The 21,331-nt window shown below is 37.0% G+C and overlaps 1 protein-coding gene across 2 annotated transcripts; it reads left to right on the top strand.

Moving 5' to 3' along the window:
* The first annotated feature begins 14,088 nt into the window (after window positions 1-14,088).
* On the top strand, window positions 14,089-20,042 carry LOC149502356 (uncharacterized). 2 transcript variants are annotated; one of them, XM_089729906.1, is made up of 2 exons: window positions 14,089-15,870; window positions 19,012-20,042. In XM_089729906.1, exons 1-2 carry the CDS (start codon window positions 14,427-14,429, stop codon window positions 19,962-19,964), a joined length of 2,397 nt encoding a protein of 798 aa, XP_089586032.1. In that variant the 5' UTR covers window positions 14,089-14,426; the 3' UTR covers window positions 19,965-20,042. The 2 variants fall into 2 exon arrangements, with proteins under 2 accessions (XP_089586032.1, XP_089586031.1); XM_089729905.1 differs by having other exon boundaries at window positions 14,089-15,915.
* The last annotated feature ends 1,289 nt before the right edge of the window (window positions 20,043-21,331 follow it).

The following is a 21,331-nucleotide window of genomic DNA, read 5'->3' as shown; positions in this document are numbered from 1 at the left end:
ATGTTTCTCATCGTGATTTGTAAGCAGAATTTGTTATATTATCGATTCTATTCTTCTTCTCTTCTCAGTTCTTTCCTCATTGTTGAGGTTCGTGAATCTTCTGTAGTCCTCTCACTGTTTTTCTTCACCTATTCCTATCTAATACCTGGTGAAAATTGTTGACCTGCCTTTATGTCGTTATGGCCTAAAACATAAGGCGCGCGGTATATTTGTATTAACCAATGCAACGGCGTTCCAACCACACAGGCAGGTACAAGTTTTTGTAATGAAATACGTACTTAACAAATGTTTACGATTGACTTCCTCGTTGAAGGAATAACGTCGTGTAATAAAAATGAAACACGCAAAATTATAATTTGCGTAATTACTGGTGGTAGGACGTCTTGTGAGTCCGCAAGTACCACCACCCTGCCTATTTCTGACGTGAAGCAGTAATACGTGTCGGTTTGAAGGGTAGGGGCAGCTATTGTACTTATAAAAACTGAGACCTTTGAACTCATGTCTCAAGTTGGACGAAGGCATTTACGTTGTAGATGTCTATGGGCTCCGGTAACTACTTAACACGAGGTTGGTCGTGAGTTCTTATACGCAAATAAGCACACACAAAAACAATAAAAATATAGCTACTGAGTCACCTGGTAAGACCACTGCTTTGGGCTTCTAACCTTAGTTCTTTTGCCTTCAATATTACCGGTAAAATTTCGCCTTCATCCGCTTCCATTTCGCCAGGTTATCAGGATTCCTGCAAGCTATATGACTGAAATATGGCAACAAGATGTAAACATACAACCGATACAATCATTGAATTCATTTTGAAAAGCTCAATACATAAAAAAATATTTAAGGTATATTTTTTGTCGTAGCACTAAGGGCTTAGAAAGTTCTTTTAAATACGATTCCAATTTGTTCGAATTCCAAAAAGGTCAGCATTTGACTGACAGATAATTAAGCATTATTTTCTTTTTTTGGTTCAACATGGATCAGAAAAGGCCGGCACATAATGAATAGCTAACACGTCATTATTTAAATTTTCATCACTGATTCGATTATTTCATTCGTATACATGACGTATAATATAATGTTCCATTGACAGTGTCAGTAGTGTCCATATATAATAGTCTCTTTTTTCACTCATAATAAAAACTTTTTCATAAGTTTACATAAATAGCTTAATCGCAAAATAGTTACTCTATCAATAATATCTATTGCAATCAATTACTATCTCCAAATCATTTATAGCTGGCAGAACTGATCTATTATCAAAAGCTTTCAAATTGCAATAAGTCTTATTAGTACTACGTTAGAATAAAAAATAAATATGCTACGACACATTTAAAGACCTTGATGTTGAAAATATTTTTGCAATTTTCTTATAGTTCGACAAAAATTTCATTTTAAAACAATAAGAGTTAAACAAAGTAAAATTTTAAAGCTTTGAAAAAAAACGTTAAATCATTAAAATCATTTTAAGGTTTTTTTTAAGGTAACAAGCGTTTTTTTTAAATATCATTATTTTACTGCCGACATTTGAAAAACTTTACAGTTTTCGTAGTCACGGATCAAATTTTTTTTTTTTTTTTTTTCCACAGGAGAAAATCGCCGGATCCCCACCCGCACGGCAGGTGGGGTATGTGGGAGTCGAACCTCACTAAAAACTCCTGCCGCTCACAGCCGGCGCCCTACCCCGGACCGGGTGGGAACCCAGTCGGAGCTATTGAGACGGCGGGACAGGGTTTACGCAGTGCACATTACATCCATCCCGCCGTCCCCCAGACGCCGGACCGGCGGCCGCCAGCAACACGATCGCCGGTTCCCTCGGTCGACGGGCCAAGAGCCCGATTGATAGCGCCGCGCTACACCTTCCCCCGGAGCGGTCGGGGGAACGCGACCTACCACGCCGCCCCACGCCTAGGTTCCTCCCCGCACAAAGCGGGTGGAGCCCGAAGCCCTTAGGGGGCCGGGTTACAAGATGTTTTTAGTCCACATTGAAATATTGCACAAGCTTATTACGTATTTACCAATAAAATAACGCAATATTAAACTGTGAACATAGTTTTAATTGTGTCTACGACTCAAAAAAACAGAAAAAACATTAAAATAATAATATTTTATATTCAATCATTCATCAATGCTTTCATTGTTTTCATAAGATTAGAAACATTAACAAAAAACTTTTTCTGGAAGATTTGATTCTGTTAGCTTGCTTTTATCGTATCTTTATTGTTAGTCTGTCTGGGTATGGAAGTAGACAGTGACGTGAGGAAAAGGAATCCTAAAAAGACTTGGACTGACTCTATGTATGAGGATCTGCGAAAGAAGGGTGTGAGTGAGTAAGAGACCTGAATGGAAAAAGAAGAAATGCTGAATTGACTCTACAGAATGTGGCATAAGCACGAAAAACTATACAATGACAAGAGTGAGAAAAACTTTTAATCCGCATAAGGAGGTACGAACGTTTGTATGTTTGTCTAGTACCCGTTCTTTTACCATTCATCCGATCGTGATGAAATTTGACACAAGTTTTTTTGAAGAAAAAAAAAAATGTACTGTCAACGCATGATAGATGGCGCGTGAGTCGTAAGGAAACTTACGGTACTTTTCATACAGCGAGACTTAGTCATAATGAAACGTCACTGCGAATCAATATGCACAAATTAAAATTGAGAAATTCTAGGAATTGCCATACAAATTGTCAAAAAATGTTTAATTGCTCTTTCAAATTTCCATAGCTATATTTGAATTCGGTCAAAGTCAACGCTCGTTTGAAACGGCCTAACCTTTATAAAAGCACTTGATTTAGAAAACACTCTTAAGTAATCACTTAAAATTTTCAATTTTATCTTTCTATACAATCGTTATTGTAGGGTAACCATGAACAGATTAAATGACAAAACGGTTTTTTTTTTTCAATATCTCAATTTTTCTTGACTATCAAGGTAGGGTTTCCATTATCTAAACAGTACTAAGTGGCCAATCGGCAAGACATACGAGGTAGACCATATCACGTATGAATAGATGATATTGCAAAAAATGACCAAAACCAATTTTAATTTGCATGGACCCGCTATGGCTAGAAAAGACTGAATTTGTACTTTGTAAATACAAAATTAAATACATTTAAAGCTTCGACTTTAGAACTCAAATTTGATTCCGGTACTCGCACCGTGAAGTCTTTCGGTAACTTTTGCTGGTGCCACCTGGTGTTATGTGGTTACTGGAGCCCATAGACATATACAACGTAAATGCGCCACCCATCTTGAGATATCATTTCTAAGGTCTCAAGTTACAACGGCTGCCCTACCCTTCCAACCGAAACGCATTACTGCTTCACGGCAGAAATAGGCGGGGAGGTGGGACCTACCCGCGCGGACTCACAAAAGGTCCTACCACCAGTATCCTACCTGCCTATCAGTCCTACCTACCTGTATATAAGATGGATCATGAACTTACCCATACGCGAAAACGTAACAAACACTTAGACGATGTACCCTGCACTGGTTAGTAACATACAGCATATGTAACTAACCTAATGTAAGTAACGTAAAATTGCACCAAAGTGCTAACTAACTCTTAGTATGCAACATAAAAAAAATTGAATGACTTTGCATTCAAAATATTCGGGACGCGAACATAATAAGGTAGTTAACATTTTCGACGGAAACCAAGCCGTTTAGAGCTAACTAACTAAGCCATTTTGTAGCCGTTAACAGCTCATTAGCTTTAAGCTAACAGTGAACTGAACACTCGAGTCTTACATATTTTTCCGATTAATGTGTTGATAATGTAGCGTCTATTTCTTATAGGTATCTTGAGGTGGCCAAGAAAATGAATAAATGCGTTTACTTTATCCGATACTCATTATATTATCTATATATTATTAATACGTGAAGCAAAAACTTTGTATCCCTTTTTACGAAAATTGCGCGGACGGAGGAGTATGAAATTTTCTACCCTTAAAGAGAAAATAGAGAAGAAGTGCATAATGCTAATATTTTTTTCAAATAATGCATAAAAGATACATTAAATCAATAAAGAAAACATTACACACACTACATACCATGTATTTGACGCACACACGCATGCATACTATTTATTGTCAAACTTTTGTTCTTGACATCTGTTGTCAAATTGAGAATAGATTAAATATTGTTCGTCTTTGTTAATATTTTTTATAGTGTAGTCTTGGCGAAATCTGTGATTATAGAAGTATAAAATACAATCATAATAGTGTACAAACTTACAATTCCAATTAATTATAGTCGAATTTCGACTACTGCGGGACCTCTAGTTTTTAATTTATTTACCAATTAGAATTGACATGCACGTTCATCTTTTTTCTTCGTGTTATAATTTTTTTTTATTTTGACAATTGGTGCCACTATTGCGTTTCCTGATTTGTGATTGGTTCGTGCGGTATGACGTCATCATAGGCCAATCACGGCCATCAATGTATGACGCGACGTTGATTCGTTAACAGAGAATCTCGTTGATTCTTTTTTTTCTAAGACCATATTCACCGTAATTTAACAAAACATAATCTTTACAGATTATACAGTTATATACTTACGTACTACTCATTCATTCAAAAAGGCTTAGTCTTGAAGATGATGCTTCGTAATAAAAAGAAAATTTTCTGTGAAAAAAAAACCATCGATTTTTTTATTGCTTTTGTGCAGGCCTGCACACGTCCCAACTGATGGTGAGTTGTTACTGTCGCCCATGGACGTCAGCAATGTCAGGGGCAAAGCCAAGCCGTTGCCTAACGTAGTAATTTGACATCATTAGGGTAATGGCGCTGATCAGAAGTATGTCCTCTAAAATATTTTATTATGGACACACCAAACGGTGACTCAATTAACCTTCTCAATTGAATTCGGTAATTAGGAATCTCAATACAGAATCTTTATAAGGTTTCTCGGTCGTTACTAGTTGTACATTTCAATTAATTATTTGGCCAGGTTGTCGAAATTGGACCATAACGACTGACAATTCAAGGCTTGGATTTATTTTTATCTATCAAATTTTTGACGTGACAACGTTTTAAAATTATTATTCGTTGGAGCCGGCTGCACGCACGAAAAAACATGACTCATGCGGCGTCACCTGGCTCTGAGACGTTCCATTTACGGCTTGAAGTGCAAGCGAAAGCGCGCAACGAGCGACAAAGAGGCAAAATCGGCCTCCGCGTTCGGCAGCGTTCGACATCTGTCTCTCTCCTACTTGAGTAAGCGATGCATCCGCGTGGACAGCTGCTATACAATAATACATTTACATGTTTTCCTCAAGTATGAAGTTCAGTGAAAAGTGAATGTGGTGTCAATTGTCCATACAAAATACCTATCTATCAAACAAATAAAATTAAAATTTTCTTTTGAAAAATGAAACCATTCCATCAGTATTTTCTTATGACGTTGTCACATTCAACTACCGTCAGTAAACCGACTTTACAGACAACCGATTTTTTATTTTGTTCTGACATGTTTTCTTGACGAATTTTTTTTTAAGATCCTTTTTTCATAATAAACAAACAATTAAGGTAATCTGTTAATAAAGAGAAAAGAAATAGGTACCGATCTGTTTTGTCATTACCTATTTACATGTAGATTTCATCAAAGCTTCCGAACACTAATTTATGTTTGGATAATTTTTGTCTTATAGGTGTTGGAGTATTAATTACACCCGGTAGTTCCTAGCTAATTTAGTTTTTGTGTCTGCGTTTTGACAGAAAACTGAGTTTGCTTCAATGAAGTTATTACGGGCAGTACAAAAATTTTAAATTTTGCAATAATATTTTTATTGGCTGCAACGGAAACAGCTTGGAAACCGTCGTCACTCGACTAGCTTGAATGCATCGTGACAAAAATAAACAGGATGTTTGTACTAGCCTGCAAGAGCTTACGATACGCTATGCCATCAGTAATTACGTAAAAGCTTTAAGTAACAATAAAAACTCAACAAAGCGAAACAAGAAAAAAAAATGCAATGAATAAAATCATCTACGAATTATTTAATTTACTTACACTATTCCTTCACAGTTGAAGTTTTTATGTAGAAATGATTAGGTCTATAATGAAATAATTCCCAAAAAAAATATGTGTAAGGGTACGACAAAGGGAAGATTGTCGATTGAGCCTATTATATAGGTAAATCCAGGGTCTTAACTTTATTCTTTGGTATTTGTGAGCTTATAACACAAGCTTATCTGAAAATCAGGTTTTTGTCAGTTAAGTTCTATGATAGCTTGACTTTTTTTTTTATTGCTTAGATGGGTGGACAAGCTCACAGCCCACCTGGTGTTAAGTGGTTACTGGACATCTACAACGTAGATGTGCCACTTACTGGAGCCCATAGACATCGACAACGTAAACGCGCCACCCATCTTGAGATATGAGTTCTAAGGTCTCAGTATATTTACAACGGCTGCCTCACCCTTCAAACCGAAACGCATTACTGCTTTACGGCAGAAATAGGCAGGGCGGTGGTACCTACCCGTGCGGACTCACAAGAGGTCCTATCACCAGTAAAAGCAGTTACAATTGGCACTTTAATTACGATGAACTTTTCGGAATTCAAGTTTAGCAAAGAAAAGTATACATAATGTGCATTAATATTAAAATAAGCTTCAAACAAAGCCACGGCGGTCTTGCGTTTAATCAAAACAAGACGAACTTGTTAAAACTGTCCTATCAACTTCAATTATTTTCTCTCCGTCTACGGCACGACTTGAACGAATAGTTCATGCTTTGTTCACGAAACTAATACTTGCTTATTATATTTTTCGTAATTTTTTTTCTCATCATATTACTCCCGAAATTTTTCTAGGGTGACAAAACACGAGTTTGTTTTCTTTATGACAACAAACATGATTATAGGTTTTCTCTATGATGATTGCTTAAATGTTTATTTATATATTTTCTCAATCTAAAAACATCTACGTTTTTTTTTTTATTATTATTGCTTAGGCGGTTGGACGAGCTCACGGCCCACCTGTGTAACCCTTAAGTGGTTACCGAAGCCCATAGACATCTACAACGTAAATGCCACCACCTACCTTGAGATATGAGGTCTAAGGTCTCAGTTTTTACAGTACCACGGCTGCTGCACCCTTCAAGCCGAAATGCATTACTGCTTTACGGCAGAAATAGGCAGGGCGGTGGTACCTACCCGTGCGGACTCACAAGACGTCCTACCACCAGTATTATTTATATTGTATGAATTTACCTCGACATTTTTATAATTTTTTTTTTTTTTTTTGTTCATAGAACTATCTTAGTCTGTACTATACTAGCTTTATCAATGTTTTTTTTTTATATAGTGAAGAGAATTATAATAGTTTAGTAACTATTATTTACATATAAATAATCTACTCATGCGGTTATGCAAATAGAAATGAAAATAGAAGGTATACGGTTTACACGTGTAAAATTCCGAAACATTTTCTCGGAAATGTTTTAAAGAAACCTTATTAAAGATTGTACGTAAGATGTAACAGGTAATTACTTCGCCAACATTTGTTTTTGATCACTGAATTTAAGATTAGGGAAAGATTTTTCATCCAAAAATTTCATCATTATTGTTAAATGATTTTATTATAATACTCATTATTTAGCGAAGAAGTATCGATGTAGTAACTGCCCACGTGATCATAAGAAGGTACCGCAGCCAAATGAGCTCATGACGTGCCTGCCACCTTGTAACTTTCTATTGCATTAAATAGCACAACGGATGCTTATACAATTGAGATGTCGTGTCTCAACGTGGATAACGTAAAAATCAACCCCAAGGTCAACCTAGTCTCCGGCTCATTGTAATTTCATAGTTTCTGAAAAAAAAATCAGATATTATTTTCAGAATTTGTGGAACGGAAGTGTGTATCTATATCATAGAACCTCATGCTATATTGTGGTCAACCTTGGAGTGGGATTCGAAACCAATCAGCATTCTCACATACAACCCGATACTCACCTTTCAAAACCTTGTGCTGACGTTACGGTGGTGAGGTAAAACACCTTATAAATGATAAATAAGTGGGAACAAATCACGCACGGTCGTCCGACCCTTAATTAGGATTCTCTGTGTTAGGGACTGCAGATACTGACATACATATTTATATACGTTTTAAATATATAAAAATATAGATAATAAACACCCAGACAAAGAGCAAACGAAGCCTTTCATCGCAAGGACCTCCTGTGAGTCCGGGCGGATAGGTACCACCAACATGCCTATTTCTTAAACAGTAATGCGTTTCGGTTTGAAGGGCGGGGCATCCGTTGCAACTATACTGAGACCTTAAAAATTATATTATCTCAAGTTGGGTGGCGCATTTACATCGTAGATGTCTATGGGCTCCAGTAACCACTTAATACCACGTGGTCTATGAGCTCGTCCACCCATGTAAGCAATAAAAAAAAAAAGTTTACCCGATGCGGGAATTGAACCCACGACCCTCGGCGCAACTACTGCACCACCGATGCAGTCTTTTTGTTATAAATCTTCATTAAAATATCCACAAGATTTGAATTAACAATATAGCATTCTCATAAACCAAACTCCATCCAATCACAAACACATTCTAACACTCAACAAACATTTCGAATCGTTGATAATGTATTAACAATTCGATTGACATCGAACGAAATTAACTTTCCGCGTGATTGATAGCCTTCCAAAGTTTTGTAGCGTCAAAAGGGACGCAATTATCAAGCCCGATAGTTATCGATTGAATCCAATCACTGAAATAGGTCATCACGTATTCAAAGGTCACAGGGGTACAGTAAAAGGCAATTTTTGAATATTTTTCTCACTTCAATCTCTCCCTTTGTCTGCGAAGTTCGATAACTTAGTATGAACGAAGTAATTGTACAGAAAACGCAATTAAGTATTCCATATTATCATTATAATATGTATATGAGAAAAGTGTATTTGTATTATTGTTGTTAGCTCATAAATAAATAAGGCTCCATTTCCAGGCCACAGTATAGAGATAGATACTAATAAAAATGAAATATGATTTTTCTTAATGTCTCATTTTACAGTTTTACTTTATTAACAACTAGCGACCCGCCCTCGCTTCGCTTCGGAAACATTAAAACACACATGAAACCAAAAACATAAAATAAAAAAATAAATAAAAAAAGTAGCCTATGTTCATCAGGGACAATGTCGGCTTCTAATGGAAAAATAATTTTTCAAATCGGTCCAGTAGTTTCGGAGCCTATTCGAAACAAACAAACAAACAAACAAATCTTTCCTCTTTATAATATTAGTATAGATTAAAACCGAGACCTTCTACTTAACTGACTATTTTTGTATCTGCGTGTAAAAGAGCTTCTAAATCTATTAATTATAAAGTGATTGACAGCTCCTGCCCCCGTATTAAAGCATAAGTTTTAAAGGCCAAGTCATCATGGAAGCTATTAGATATTTTATAAAGGTCAAGGTTTTAGGGTGGTGATAAATTTGACGGCACATAAGTAATTATTACGTATTTATGAGCAGTTATTAGTATTGAATAGTTTAATATAAGCATTAGACTATGCAGTGTTAAAAAAAAACATAAATTAGAATGTTTTTTTTTTGTATCTCTCGACGAGCTTATCTGCTCAGCTCTATCTGTTACTAAGTGTATATTATTATTTGTAGTATATTTATTAAGTACATCTAGACTTCAATAATTACTAGACGTTTCTAGATAATTAAAAACAGCGGATCTTGCTGTTTTTATCCTCCTAGATTCATCAACAAAATGTAATTAATATATTATCTCAAAAAAAAATATTGAAATATATCATATGTACCAATTTTTTGGTTAGTGATCACCTTTACTTAAAGACGCTGTTTACATTGCTAGGATCATAGTCAAGACGTTATCTACTAAATGAATACATAAGAGTGTCCTGTATGGGAGAAAGATTCTGTTATTTTTAACATAGCATAATATTATATTTGATTTTGTAGTGCACCGTCCATTTAGAGTTACAACAGTTTCGCAAATTACAAGTCTTTTTTACTGAGGCGTAAAAGTTTTGTCTTAATTTGGGTCGCGGCATTTAAATTGTTGATGTCTATGTACTCCAGTGATTCGTGCTGTGTGCTTCGTCCACTCGGAAAGTGTAAATATATTTTTTGAAAGCTGACAGAAAAATACGAGGATATATTTTTAATAAAAGCTACTGCAATAGTTCTTTGACGACCGGCTCGGTTGACTGACCACCGAAATACACATGCCAGCTTATTACCCTACGGGTTAATCGTCAGCTTTCAACAAATACAAATGCTAATCCTACAAATACACATTCCAGGCTCTCATCTCATCTAAGCTGCTTGGAAAATAATTGCCCGACGCTTCGAAACTTGGGGTTCTTCTTTTGTGTTACTTCTCCCCTATTCTTTACCATGCTTCTCCAAATGCCGCTCACATGAGTTTTGTTACAGTCTTTGGAAATAAGAGTGTAGAGATATCTTGGTCTGCATTTCTGATTTCTAATGTATTCTTCAAATTGATTAGTCTGGTCTTCGATAAGCCTATAAACTTGTACAGTATCGGATTCAACTGGATTCATTTCATTTTTATTTATTTTGCTCATGTACTCTTCGTTGGACTGTGAAGACTCAGTTACTTCAATTACAATGTAATTTTTTTCAACGCATATTATTATCTTTTACTAGAAAGTACTTTGGTATTAATTTTATCCTCACAAAACTTTGGGAAATACTTGGGTCTACGACATTATTATTCATTTAAAATCTTCCGGCTTGTTGGTACGAGGAAAATATTAATATGAAAAACACAAACACTTTTCTGTAAATCCATGAAATTAAACCATGCACATTAAAACATACAAGAATCAAGTAATTGCACTTTTAACACTAACTCGCGTGATGTGCTACTTAGCGAAATGAAATTTATACATGTGAAAATCGCATTCGACGATAAAACAAAAATGAAAAAAGGGCGAGAAAAAAGCGATTTCCAAGTCGTAAAATACGAAATAAATAACATTAGAAATAAAATAAAAAAAGTAAGCCACCAGGAAAAATTAAAAACGTAAAAAGCATACAGTGAAATGTAGTGAGTACTTACCCTGTGTTTATGGTGTGATAATCAATTCAGTCACGCGACATTCTTACTAGCGGCAGTCGAACGAAACTTATAAATCGAAATAATATTTTTTATTTGACAAAATCCGAACGTAATTTCAAAGATTCAGACGCAATACAAGCAGTTTCAGTCCGACCAGTGTTTAATTAGTGCTAAACCGTAATGAAATATTGCTTGCTCGTCTTAGATAAATTGTAGGCTGAATCACGTATAACAAATTCAGCAATTTTATCTGGTTTTTTTTTCATCGCAGGGGAATCCATTTACGCATAATAGAATACCGGATAATGGTCTGGGTTATGTCTGACTCTGGCGCCACCAGAGAGGGAGAAGGAGACGAGGAGAGCCAAGGTCCTCTACCTCCCCAATTCCTCGCAGGAGACCACGCCTTGATAAAGGCGCGCGTGGCGCTTGCCCCAGAAAACCAACTACCGAATAAACCCCATCGAGCTCCAACCACACCGGCTACACCAAACGGTACCGTAGTGCGCGCCGAAAGTCCGCCTTCACCACTACCCGTCCTGATGATACGACGGGATTTCATCTCCGCGTATATCCCGAAGGACGTCGTCTCAGGAGACACACCGTGGGCGGCGCACAGGAGCCATATCCTACCGACTGGAATACATGAATGTTTCATAACAAAAATAACCAGGGTAATGGTACTTATACTGAACTGAAGAGGGTAGATTTTTTTTCATCGTCGATGATAAAAATCATAATTTGCATTGATCCGCCAGATCCTAACAATGCTTCAGTTGCGACACTCGAGAAACATTCTACTCATAAGAGAACAATGGTACGTTTACGTGACGTAGTGCCTAAAGTAATAATTGACGATCGTAGTCATAATAACAATATGAAGCCCGGGAGTTTCCCCTCACTAAATTGGAAACGTGATGTTTTCCGTAAAATTATATCCGTATTGTTGGTTTGGAATATTACTCGATTTCTGCCACAGAGCAGAGGAGAGTCAGTTCTGCGATCGGTTATGTATTCGACTGATTCAAAATCAAAATTATATGGTATCTTTGACTAATCAGGATAGTAATTGTCCAGTCATATTCAGTCACCGTGGATAAGTTCAGCTGATTTTGATGGTAGGTACGAACTTTGTTCTTGTAGTGCTGTAGTAAAGTAGAGAAGCCAATGAGGATATTCGGAATCTTCAACAAAACGAAGATGAACTTCACGCTTGGGCCAATGATTGTGTTCTACATAGGGCAGGTCTGGCCTCGCGTGGAGTGACCTAAGTTCTAATGAGTTCTCCCAATTGCCAAATAGATCCATTTGATTTCCTGATTCAAGATTGGTTTCCAACTGCTGGAACTGCAGTACTGACATAGAACAAGATTTATTCTGTGTTCTTTACCCATATTTCGATAAAAAGTTTGAGGAAATATTCCGTCATAATTTTTTTTACAATATCACCTCCCGCAACTGGAGCATCTCCACTGTCTGAAACCACTGCGTTCGTCACATCATCATCCACAGTGCGTTTCCATTGATCTACTTTATCGCGAATCATCTGACTGACAAGTGAGCTTTCCTTCATTGTTTCCTTAGCGGCTTGATTTTGCTCGACTACAATTTTAATATACGGCAGCGATAATCAATATGAAGTGGACCTTAAGCAATCTGCATCACAAGTAGTAAAAATAAAATGGGACGCACAGTGCCAATGGTAAACAGTGCCAAGATTTAATACTAGTACCAAACTAAAGAGTGCTAAGCTTTTACACTATTGCCTCCATTTCATCCAGTATAAATGTTCACAAGATTCTTTACGCTACCAAAATTACAAAACCCTTGTAATCATCGTCTTCGTTTGAATGCATTGTAATTTGCATCTATTTTAGATTCATAATGAACCGTAAATACTTACTTGGGGTGATTTCAAGTTTTGTAAATTTTTAATAACAAATGCAAGCGTTTTGCTTGTTGTGTCAACAAAAACGATTTCCTTTATTTTTTTTATTTAATATATTTTGTACACACAGCTGTTAGAAAAGACACGTCAATAAGGATACAGAGTACAAGGGCACTACTTATTTCATGCTGAAATCTCTTCCAGTAGGCTCGCAAAAGGAAAGAAGAATTAAGAACACAAACCTAGTGCATACAGTAAACATTACATATAATAATATATACATATAACAAGATACAAAACAATATATATACATACAAATACACACACACACACACACACATATATATATATATATATATATATATATATATATATATATAACATACACACATATACTTACTTTGTATTATAATACATTATACAAATATATATATACTTTATTTAAGATGGTAAGGATAAATAATGTTCTTTATGTTTGTGATGTGATACGATGTGATTTATGTTTTTTTTTTCCCATAGTAATTGTGAATTTTGGTTACATAAGATAGCTACTTATTTGTTAATATAATTTTTCACAGTACTTCGGAACTTAGCACCATCAAATCCATAATGAATACGGTATATCACCATTTTCTCAGCTTCTTCAAAGCGACAGTAAGCGTGCTATAAACTGAACGAGGACATAATATTATCACTGTAGTTACACTACTATCATACTGTCTGCGCCAGTACGTCACATACGAGCGGGGACTACGAGGTCTGCGGGGGGGTCCAACCACCACCACGGCATCGACGACTCGAGCGGCGATGACCGAACACACACAGCGAGACAGAACACTACTGGAACGATATAGAATCGCACGCGCGACTCGCGGCTAATATTGCATATACTTATATACAGTCCACCTTACAATAAAACCTCAAGAACAAAACCTTTATTTTACTGAGCTACCGAACATAATGGTCCCAAGTGGAAGAAGAGCCGTCTTATAAGTCGCCGTGAAGAATTTTACCAACAAGATTCAATCATTCGGACTTTCTACCCGACCCGCCCGACATTACAACGTAAAAAAGTGTCGTCTTCAAGGATCGAGATTAAAACCGAGTGAGTCCGTTCCATATCCCATCTTTATTTGTCCTCTTATTCCCTAGAAATTTATATAGACTTATTTTGTGCCATACACGTAATTTTTTTCTGCTAACTTGTGTGTAATTTTTTTTTTCGCTTGACCTTCACATGACCTGCAGCGTCCCATTGTTCTAGATCGATCACCCGACCGGGCCGCATTCCTGAATATCTATTTCCTTATACCTATTGCTACGTTGATTTTATTAAATTAATTGCTTTTTTGCTTAACTTATTTTTTTGATTTCTACCTGCTTACTTCTATTTTTTAAATTTATTTCCTTTAGCTTATTGCTTATTATCTTATTGGCTTGCTTGAAAACAAAATGTCCGACGAAAGAATTAAAAAGCTGTTAAAACTACGTAGCAGTCAGAAAGCGAAGTTAACGCATTTTTCAAATTATATAAACATCGCGAAGTCATATTCATCATTAAGCAATCCGCACCGAATAGAACTACAAAATAGACTTAAGGCTATCGACGAAGCTTACATAGATTTTAATAAATTACAGACTGAAATCGAAACTATTTCAGAAGATGAAGAGAAAGAGTACGCAGAACGGGAGCAGTTTGAGACTGTTTATTTTACAGTCACTGCGCTTGCGCATAGCATGTTGGAACCAACATCCAGTTGTGGGCAAACCAGTTACGGTGGATCCGGGACGATCTCAAATGAAAAGAAAGATTTTTTTCGTCTTCCGGACATCAACCTACCCTCTTTCGATGGAGACTTGCATCACTGGCTCGAGTTCCGAGATATGTATATTTCTCTTATACACGACAACACACGTATTAATGAAATTAGTAAATTCCATTATTTGCGAACGTCCCTGAAGGGAAATGCGTCATCAGTGATTCAAAGCTTAGAATTTACAGCTAATAATTACAAAATTGCATGGGAATTATTAACGGAAAGATACAACAATAAAAAAATTCTTATTAATAATCATATTCAGGCTTTATTCAACGTTGAACAAGTGCAAAAAGATTCATCAAAATCATTAAGATTTTTAATAGATATTATTAATAAAAATTTAAGATCACTAAACATCTTGGATCAGCCCACAGACCAATGGGATGTCTTGATTATATTCATGATGAGTAAAAAACTAGATTTTATTTCAAACAGGCAGTGGGAAGAGTTTAAAAGTTCATTAAGTGAGCAACCAACTTTAAAACAATTTATCACATTTTTAAATAACAGAGCAGAATTATTAGAAACACTTAGTAGCAACAAACAGCTACACAAAAATCCTCAAACTGACACACAAGTTCATAAATCAAAATCATTCGCTATAGTTACAAACAATACAAATCAAATAAAACATCCTATCTGTCCACTGTGTAAACAAAATCATTATCTATTCAGTTGCGATGCATTTAGAGCTTTAGACGTTAACTCACGTATTAATAAAGTTTCCACCTACCATAATCTTTGTAAAAATTGTTTACGCACAGGTCATCAAGACAAAAATTGTAGACTTACCCACTGTAAGTATTGTAACTCACGTCACAACACTCTCCTTCACCGAGAAGTCGACAAAAATACAACTTCGAACATAAACACAGAAAACATAGTATTGTCTGTACACACAAATTCGTCATCAAACATTCATTCATCTATTGCACCCAATCATCAAACCAATGTATTACTTTCCACAGCGATGGTTAAAGTGATGGACAAGAATGGACGTTGTCACAACGCCCGGGCTCTGCTGGACAACGGCAGTACTTCTAACTTCGTGACCTCCGACCTCTGCGAGAAACTAGGTCTGCCGCGTCATAACACAAACTCAACTGTCATCGGAATCAACAGTAAACTTTCATCTAGTACTAAAATGTGTACATTGTCACTACAAGCTTGTAATGGCAGCTATAAGGCGAGCGTCGATTGCTATATATTGCCAAATATCACTACATCATTGCCTTCAACATTTATATACAAAGAACACATACCCATACCTACCGGAGTCGAACTAGCCGACCCCTCTTTTAACGTTCCTTCGGCTATTGATATACTAGTCGGGGCTAGCATCTTTTGGAGCATTTTAGGATCAAACACAATAAGCCTAGGTAAACATCAACCCACTTTACGTGAATCCAAACTAGGATGGATTGTGTCTGGCAGTGTTCTTCAACATTCCTCTTTCAAAAATACTCACACGCATTGCCACTTCACTCAATCTCTTGAATCTCAGCTTAGTCGGTTCTGGGAGTTAGACTCAGTCTCTTCTAGTCATTCTTTGTCTAAGGAAGAACGAGAATGCGAGACAATCTTCAGAGAGACAACAAGACGAAATAAAAACGGTGAGTTTATAGTTACTATTCCTCTTAAACAGTCACCTGACGTTCTGGGATATTCATACACAAAAGCAAAATTAAGATTTCTTTCTGTAGAGAGAAAATTACAGCGCGATGAGAAACTGAAGAATGATTATCATAATTTTATGCGTGAGTATATAAATCTTGGGCATATGATACAAAATACACCTCATACACATAAATCAACATCAAACAATCACTCTTCTAACATAACATCGGACACTCATTCATCGTACATAACAAAAAACGTTCATTCATCGGACAACACATCAAATAACAATCCTTCTAGCATTACGTCAAACATACAATCACATAACACAACATTAAACACATCCACACAACAATCCGAACCATACAACACTTCAAACATAATACCGAAATCTACATCTGAGAATCTGCACGTAACTTCATTTAATAAAAACATAAATAATTACTTACCTCATCATGGAGTGATACGGGAATCCAGCACAACCACTAAACTACGAGTAGTGTTTGATGCATCAGCAGCGACGTCCTCCGGTAAGTCGTTTAATGACATACAGCACATTGGCCCTACAGTACAGGACGATCTTCTTTCCATCCTGCTGCGATTCAGGCAACACAAATATGTGGTTACCAGCGACGTGGAGAAAATGTATCGGGCTATACAAGTAGAACCTTCTCAACGTAGTTTACATTAAATATTATTTAGATTTGATCCGTCAGAACCGTTGCATACTTACATTCTGAACACTGTAACATACGGAACGGCATCCGCTCCCTTCTTAGCTACTCGATGTTTAATTGCTCTTGCTGAGCAATGCACAGATCCAGAGACTAAACGAGCAATAGCACATGACTTTTATATGGATGACTATTTGGGAGGGGGTAATTCAATTGAGATGGTAACAAAACTTTGTCGTAATATTATCAATACACTAGACTCAGCAAAATTTAACTTACGCAAATGGCGATCTAATAGTACAAAAATAATGCAAACTATTTTTGAAATTAAGGCAGATAAAGATAAGACGTTAAATTTGAATAACTCTGCGCCGAGCAAAACTCTTGGTCTTCACTGGAACTCTGAATCAGATAACTTCTTCTTTTTGTTAAATTCACATCAGACCTTTAAAATCACTAAACGCACAATCTTGTCAGAAATTAGTCAGGTTTTCGATCCTTTGGGGCTCGTCGGACCATGCATTGTAGAAGTCAAATTAATAATACAACAGTTATGGAAAACCAAGTCAGACTGGGATGAAGAAGTTCCAATCAACTTAAAAACATCATATTTGAGTTTAATGCAATCACTTCCATCACTTAATAATATAAATATTCCTCGATGGTCCTTTAACGACGACACTGTTACCATCGAAATTCATACGTTCTCAGACGCATCAGAACGCGCTTACGGAGCGAGTTGTTATATTAAAACTATTACAAGTAATGGCAATATTCGCGTTCGCCTTTTAGCTTCTAAGAATAAGATTGCACCCATTAAGTCAAGTACAATACCTCGTCTTGAATTATGCGCGGCCTTATTAGGTACTAGACTATATATAAAAATTATCAAGTCACTCACTGTTCAGTTTGATCGTTCTTTCTTCTGGACAGATTCTACTATTGTGCTAGGATGGCTAACCGCACCTTCTAATCGCTTAAAATCGTTCGTTCGAAATAGAATTAATGAAATACATGAAAGTACGAATGGCCACAACTGGAGCTACGTACCGTCTAAAGAGAACCCAGCAGACCTGGTTTCTCGGGGGGCGAGGGCTGATGTACTCAGCGCATCCAGTCTGTGGTGGATTGGTCCATCTTTTTTACATTCAACACATACACAATTTCCAGTCAATCCTAACGCACAAACACTAAAAAACCTTCCGGAGATGTCTTTTGTTGTTAACACTACAGAAAATTCAATTGTCATGTTAATGAATAAAATATCAGACTTTTCGAAATTATTAAGAATTACAGCATACATCAAAAGATTTATTTATAATTTAAAAAATAAAAACTCACGGAATACAAATAATAATTTATTATTTACGGAAATATCTTCAGCTCAAAATACCTTAATTCGTCTTGCACAGCAGGATACGTTTCCGGAGGAATATCATATTCTCAAATCAAACCAAATTTTGCCCTCGAAAAATAGACTTCTATCTCTTTCTCCTTTTCTCGACTCTGACGACATTATTCGAGTTGGAGGTCGACTCAATAATTCTTTCTACAGTTACGATGTTAAACACCCAATACTCTTGTGCAGTAAACACATTCTTACAAAACTTATTTTTGTTAAACAACACAAAGATTCCCTTCACGCTAGCCCTTTACTTCTACTTTCACAAATAAGACAGAAATACTGGCCGCTTGGTGGGAGAAATTTAGCGAAGCGTATAGTAGGCCTATGTATTCGCTGTGTTAGGCAGAAGGCTAAAACTACACAGCCCGTTATGAGCGACTTACCGAGCGATAGGCTGCAATTAGAATTTCCGTTTCTGAATACTGGAATTGATTACGCCGGGCCGGTGATGATTCTCAATCGAAAGGGGCGTGGTGGTAAACTGATAAAATCATATATTTGTGTTTTTATTTGCTTTGCAGTGAAAGCGTTGCATTTGGAGATCGTCTCGGATCTTACCAAGGAGGGCTTCCTTAGCGCACTCGATCGCTTCATCGCCCGTCGAGGGAAACCGCAGAATATTTACTGCGATAATGGAACTTCGTTCGTTGGAGCCTCCAACTATTTAATTCATAATTGTGTTAATGACATCAACAGTCTAGGTATAAGGTTTAAATTTATTCCCGTTTACTCACCTCATTTCGGTGGACTGTGGGAAGCTGCAGTTAAGTCTGTTAAATTTCATTTGGTAAGAATATTGGGTCAATCACACTTAACTTATGAAGAGATGACAACTTGTCTGGCACAGATTGAGTCTATTTTAAATTCTAGACCTCTTACACCGATGTCATCAGATCCATCTGACTTAACCTTCCTTACGCCCGCCCATTTCCTTATTGGTCGGCCACTCACTTCGGTACCATATCCCGACATCACGGAAGCCAACATCACTCGTCTTCAACGTTTCCAACGAGTTGAAAGCCTAAAGCAACATTTTTGGAGGCGATACTCTAATGAATATGTTTCTCTCTTACAACAGAGATACAAATGGAAAAAATCTTCAGGTCAACTGCGGATCGGTGCAATGGTCATTATCAAGGACAAGACATTGCCGCCAATGATGTGGCTTTTGGGACGAATAGTTCGTCTCGTACATGGCAACGACGGCATCGCGAGGGTTGCTGACATTGCAACCACGAAAGGCATACTACGCCGGGCATACAATAACATATGCCCCCTTCCTGTGGACTCCTCGGAGATCCATATTGAAGAAGACGACTCTTCAACGCCGGGGAGGATGTCTGCGCCAGTACGTCACATACGAGCGGGGACTACGAGGTCTGCGGGGGGGTCCAACCACCACCACGGCATCGACGACTCGAGCGGCGATGACCGAACACACACAGCGAGACAGAACACTACTGGAACGATATAGAATCGCACGCGCGACTCGCGGCTAATATTGCATATACTTATATACAGTCCACCTTACAATAAAACCTCAAGAACAAAACCTTTATTTTACTGAGCTACCGAACACATACCTATTCCTGTCGCAACGCTGTATTTTTATTTTTTGTTTATATCGCACTATGTAAATATTCTTAATAATAACGTATTGTAAGTAAAGTACCTGATATTAAGTGCTTAATTATATAATAGCATTAAGTACAAATTAATGCATATCTATCAATAATTTTTATGACTTTTCTTCTTACTCTCTCCACTTCCGTTATCTATGACAAATTAAAAACTTTCTTTCTGTATTTACTTAGTGATGGTATTGATATGCCGGTGAGAGCAGCACCCTCTATCGTCGAAAGCAGAAACGAGTATCAAAAGAACTATATTATAATGTAAATGTGAGAACGCTCGAAAAGTACAACGCCATCTATTATCAAATAGCGGAAACACATATCTGGCCTTATCGAGAACGTTTTCGATAGCTCTAGGGATGTCGTACCGACTATAGAGGCGTTGCAGTGATGACACGGAGGCAGTTAGTAATCGAAGCGAAACAGCGCACGGATCACCTGAAGCGAACCGGAAGAAGTGAACTACGAATCGTTAAGAGCTCTGTAAGTATTCTAATTATTAATACAGTTTTAATTTGTATTTCGGTAGAATTTTTATTTATCCCGGACCCCAGCGCGTCAAACTATCTATCTTAGTGATGGTAGGGCGCATTGTAAGCTCCCGCGGGTGGGTACATTCATCTTGTCTACTTTTGCCTCGAAGCAATCTTGGATTACGGATTTATAGGATGTGGCAGCCATTACAATGAATACTCCAATAGTATGTCCTGGGCGCCGCTAAACAGCTAAAGCTAGATAGGACACAAGATTGTTCAAGAACGTTAAAAGAACGAAATAAAAACGTATAATAAAATTCAAACTCGGAAAATTATAATTTGCATAGTTACTGGTGTTAGGATGTCTTGTGAGTCCGTACGGGTAGGTAACACCACCTCGCCTGTTTCTGAAGTGAAGCAGTAATGCGTTTCGGTTTGAAGGGAGGGGCACTCGTTGTACTGTTAAAAGTAAGACCCTATACAACACAAGGGGGGTGCCGGGATTTACATTGTAGATTTCTATGAGCTCCGGTAATCATTTAAAATCAGGTGGGCCGTGAGCTCGTCCACTCATATAAGCAATAAAAAAAAACTAATAAAAAAAATCAAATAATTTTTTGTTTATTGAGAAATTCTAATTATTAACAGTAGGTATTGATTTGTTGGATGGGACAGTCGTCATGCACAATAAGCACCAGGGGACCGTGAATCGTAACACGAACCAAGTCAAC

The sequence above is a fragment of the Bombyx mandarina genome, chromosome 09 (genome assembly GCF_030267445.1).
Source record: "Bombyx mandarina strain Sakado chromosome 09, ASM3026744v2".
In the NCBI taxonomy this organism is placed as follows: domain Eukaryota; kingdom Metazoa; phylum Arthropoda; class Insecta; order Lepidoptera; family Bombycidae; genus Bombyx; species Bombyx mandarina.
This window is presented reverse-complemented; position numbering and strand designations above follow the sequence as displayed.